The 1,443-nt window shown below is 40.8% G+C and overlaps 1 protein-coding gene across 1 annotated transcript in view; it reads right to left on the bottom strand.

Annotated features, from left to right (window-relative positions):
- Positions 1-710: 710 nt before the first annotated feature.
- Positions 711-1,443, bottom strand: part of LOC107104120 (lymphoid enhancer-binding factor 1-like) — a 2,263-nt gene continuing 1,530 nt past the window's right edge. Inside the window, exons 2-4 of the mRNA XM_015404039.1 lie at positions 1,266-1,392; positions 1,085-1,192; positions 711-1,004 (exon numbers count right to left, since the gene is read on the bottom strand). Coding sequence (XP_015259525.1) covers positions 924-1,004; positions 1,085-1,192; positions 1,266-1,392 — 316 coding nt within the window. The 3' untranslated portion in view covers positions 711-923. The remainder of the gene's footprint in view (positions 1,005-1,084; positions 1,193-1,265; positions 1,393-1,443) is intronic.

The following is a 1,443-nucleotide window of genomic DNA, read 5'->3' as shown; positions in this document are numbered from 1 at the left end:
GTTTTTTATATATATATATATATATATATATATATATATATATATGTTCTTCAATCTTTTTACTTTAGTTCCAGTCTGGGACTAATGTTAGCAGAACCTTCTAAGGGTGAAATGACACCTAGTCCAGCAAACCGGGGTTTGGTTTTTAGACTCTGCTGCTCTTTCTGTTCGTCCCTCCTTTGAAACATCATATTGCAACCTGATTGGTCGTTTAAGTGGGAGCAGAACCAGAGCTTAATGTTTAATAAAGGCCTTTATCCAAATCTAGGCTTTAAAAGCCTGGAGGTTTATTCAATTAGTATGAAAATTGGTGTGAAATCCTAACAAATTGTTTTTGGTCAGGTTCAAATTCAGGTTAAAAAAGATTTTTTAAAAAGAACAGTCAGAGCAATAATGAACGCAGATTAAAGGGGTATTATTTGAGCAACTAGTAAATGCAAAAAACACAACTCAATGTAGACTCTTAACATTCTAGGGCAAGTAGTCGAGGACAAAATTGTTGTAAACCCTTATGTTTAGCATAACCACCACAAAATAATCAAAATAAAATTGAGTTTACATGTAGAGATCTCAAAGTTTTAAAGCAAACATTTAATTAGTACATAAATTGGTGTGAAATCCTAACAGATTGTTTCGGTCAGGTTCAAATTCAGGTTAAAAAAGATTTTTTTCTAAAAAGGAACAGTCGGAGCAATAATGAACGCAGATTAAAGGATAAAATAAACCCAAACATTTAAATGAATCAGACTTCACACTCCTTAGACTGAAAGCACAGGATGATCATGAGAGGAACGCTGGTATCTGATCTCACTGCAGCTGAAAGACTTGAGCAGAAGCAGGGTGTAAATGTTCAGTGAGTGCATTAAGTCAGTGTTTATATTTTCAGTTCATTGACAGTAATTAGAAACAGTTTGATTCTTCAGCTAGAAGTGGCTGCACATGAATCCTGTCCCAGGTGAGCCTTCAGTCAGCTGCTGCTGCCTCTGCCTCCTCTTCCTCTTCCCCTGGAAACAGAAGAAGAAGCAGCGGATGTTTTCCTCCTAGCTTTCAGCGGTGCAGCTGTGGGAAGTGTTGCTGTACGTACGTAGTTGTCCCTGGCAGACCATCCAGGGTACAGCTGCATGTGGAGCTGCCGCTCCTTCTGGGCCAGCTCGTAATACTTGGACTGTTCAGAGGGAGACAGAGCGTGCCACTGGCAGACAGAGACAAACGCATCAGGCCAACCAGCCGCTGTGACATCACTATGACATCATCCGGAGTCTCACCCTGCGTCCCAGGATGCGGTTAATGGCGGAGCTCTCCTTCTCGTGTCCTTCCTGCAGCACCTGCTGTCTCATCTCCTTCATGTAGAGCATGAAGGCGTTCAGAGGCTTCTTCACCTTCACCGGAGATCTACAGGAGAAGTTATGAATTATGATGCTGCATTGGAAAAAATCAACATCT

Source organism: Cyprinodon variegatus, unplaced genomic scaffold, assembly GCF_000732505.1.
Source record: "Cyprinodon variegatus isolate N-32 unplaced genomic scaffold, C_variegatus-1.0 Scaffold1620, whole genome shotgun sequence".
NCBI classification, from domain to species: Eukaryota; Metazoa; Chordata; class Actinopteri; order Cyprinodontiformes; family Cyprinodontidae; genus Cyprinodon; species Cyprinodon variegatus.
This window is presented reverse-complemented; position numbering and strand designations above follow the sequence as displayed.